Genomic DNA, 1,396 nt, shown 5'->3' on the forward strand with positions numbered 1-1,396 from the left:
CCATACAGGCTGTGTGCACCTAGAACAACAACACCAAATGCAAACAATCCGTTTATGCAAGATTTAAGCCTTTAACTTATTTTTACTAATCATCAACAATTATTTTTCTCTCTCATGTAGATGTACAACAGCAATGAAATAAAATCCCCCGGGGGAACCAAAAGAAACGGACCAATAATTGATACATTTTACAGTCGATGTCTGCTTTGTTACTATTTTAGTGGTTTTAATTTGACATCTGGCTGAGGGACAAAAGTGGGAAACTGGCCATTTTACTAACACTGCCCCATTTACAGTATTTTTAGGGAATGTGCATTGTTACTGTAAAAAGAAACAAAAAGAAATAAAAAAATATAAATAATCTTATAAAGTAGAATATTATTGCTAATATATATATATATATATATATATTATATATATATATATAATATATATATATAACACACACACACACACACACACACACACACATCCAAAGACATGCCATACTGTATATATGTGCACACTTCCACACACAGTATACACATATTTGGTCAATCAATCAGTGCAAAATACAATGGTGACGTGCAGCTGTGGGACTGATTAGATCATGCAATAGGCGAGACCAAAGTGCATGAAGTTTATAATAAGAAAAGTTGCCCAGATGTTCTTCTCCCAAAGACAGAGCAGGAAGAAGTTGCTCAAAAAGGAGCAAAAAATGGATTGATAAAAAGGAATGGATGGATTGTGGCTAATGGAAGACAGTACTGCAGCTTTCCAAACCTCCTATAGTTCAAGATCCATGAGTCAGAATTTAACTGGCAGGTGTTTATGAGGTGTTTTGTTCTAATGGTGGTTGCCAGCATGCTAAACAATGAGATGCAGTTACAAATAACAGTTCAGTCATTTTGCAATTCAAGACTATCAAGTCACATCCAACGCTGAGACAATGTTTTTAGTTGTCCTCAATGTTCTGATTAAGAGCCAAATGATCAGCGTTTTGTGTTTTAATCGTGTTTGAATGTAATTCAACAGGGGCAAATTAGGTATTGTGCATATGCGACGGATGTCTTACCATTGCTTTGCACCAGAGGCAGCGCCAGTCCGCAGCCTCAGTACGCTGCCACATGCTTATCACACACAGAACCGTTGCACTGACAGGCGGTTGCCTTCCAGCCCTGGTGAGCATAGCAAATCTGCAGGTTCCACACACAAACACACACGACACACACACACACACACACACACACACCACAGCACCACACACACGCACACACACACACCCACACACACACACCCACCCACCACACCCACCACACACACAACACACACACACACACACACCCCACACCACACCACCACACAGTTCAAGACAAGCCTTTATGCTCTCTAACCAATTGTCTCTCTGGTAAATGGA

The 1,396-nt window shown here is 39.8% G+C and overlaps 1 protein-coding gene across 1 annotated transcript in view; it reads right to left on the minus strand.

Annotated features, from left to right (window-relative positions):
• dgkh (diacylglycerol kinase, eta) overlaps positions 1-1,396 on the minus strand; it is a 67,851-nt gene that overhangs the window by 30,591 nt on the left and 35,864 nt on the right. Inside the window, 3 exon segments of the mRNA XM_032515260.1 lie at positions 1-19; positions 1,055-1,086; positions 1,089-1,157. The exon segment at positions 1-19 is cut by the window's left edge and continues 84 nt beyond it. Coding sequence (XP_032371151.1) covers positions 1-19; positions 1,055-1,086; positions 1,089-1,157 — 120 coding nt within the window.

Source organism: Etheostoma spectabile, chromosome 5 (assembly GCF_008692095.1).
Source record: "Etheostoma spectabile isolate EspeVRDwgs_2016 chromosome 5, UIUC_Espe_1.0, whole genome shotgun sequence".
Lineage (NCBI taxonomy): Eukaryota > Metazoa > Chordata > Actinopteri > Perciformes > Percidae > Etheostoma > Etheostoma spectabile.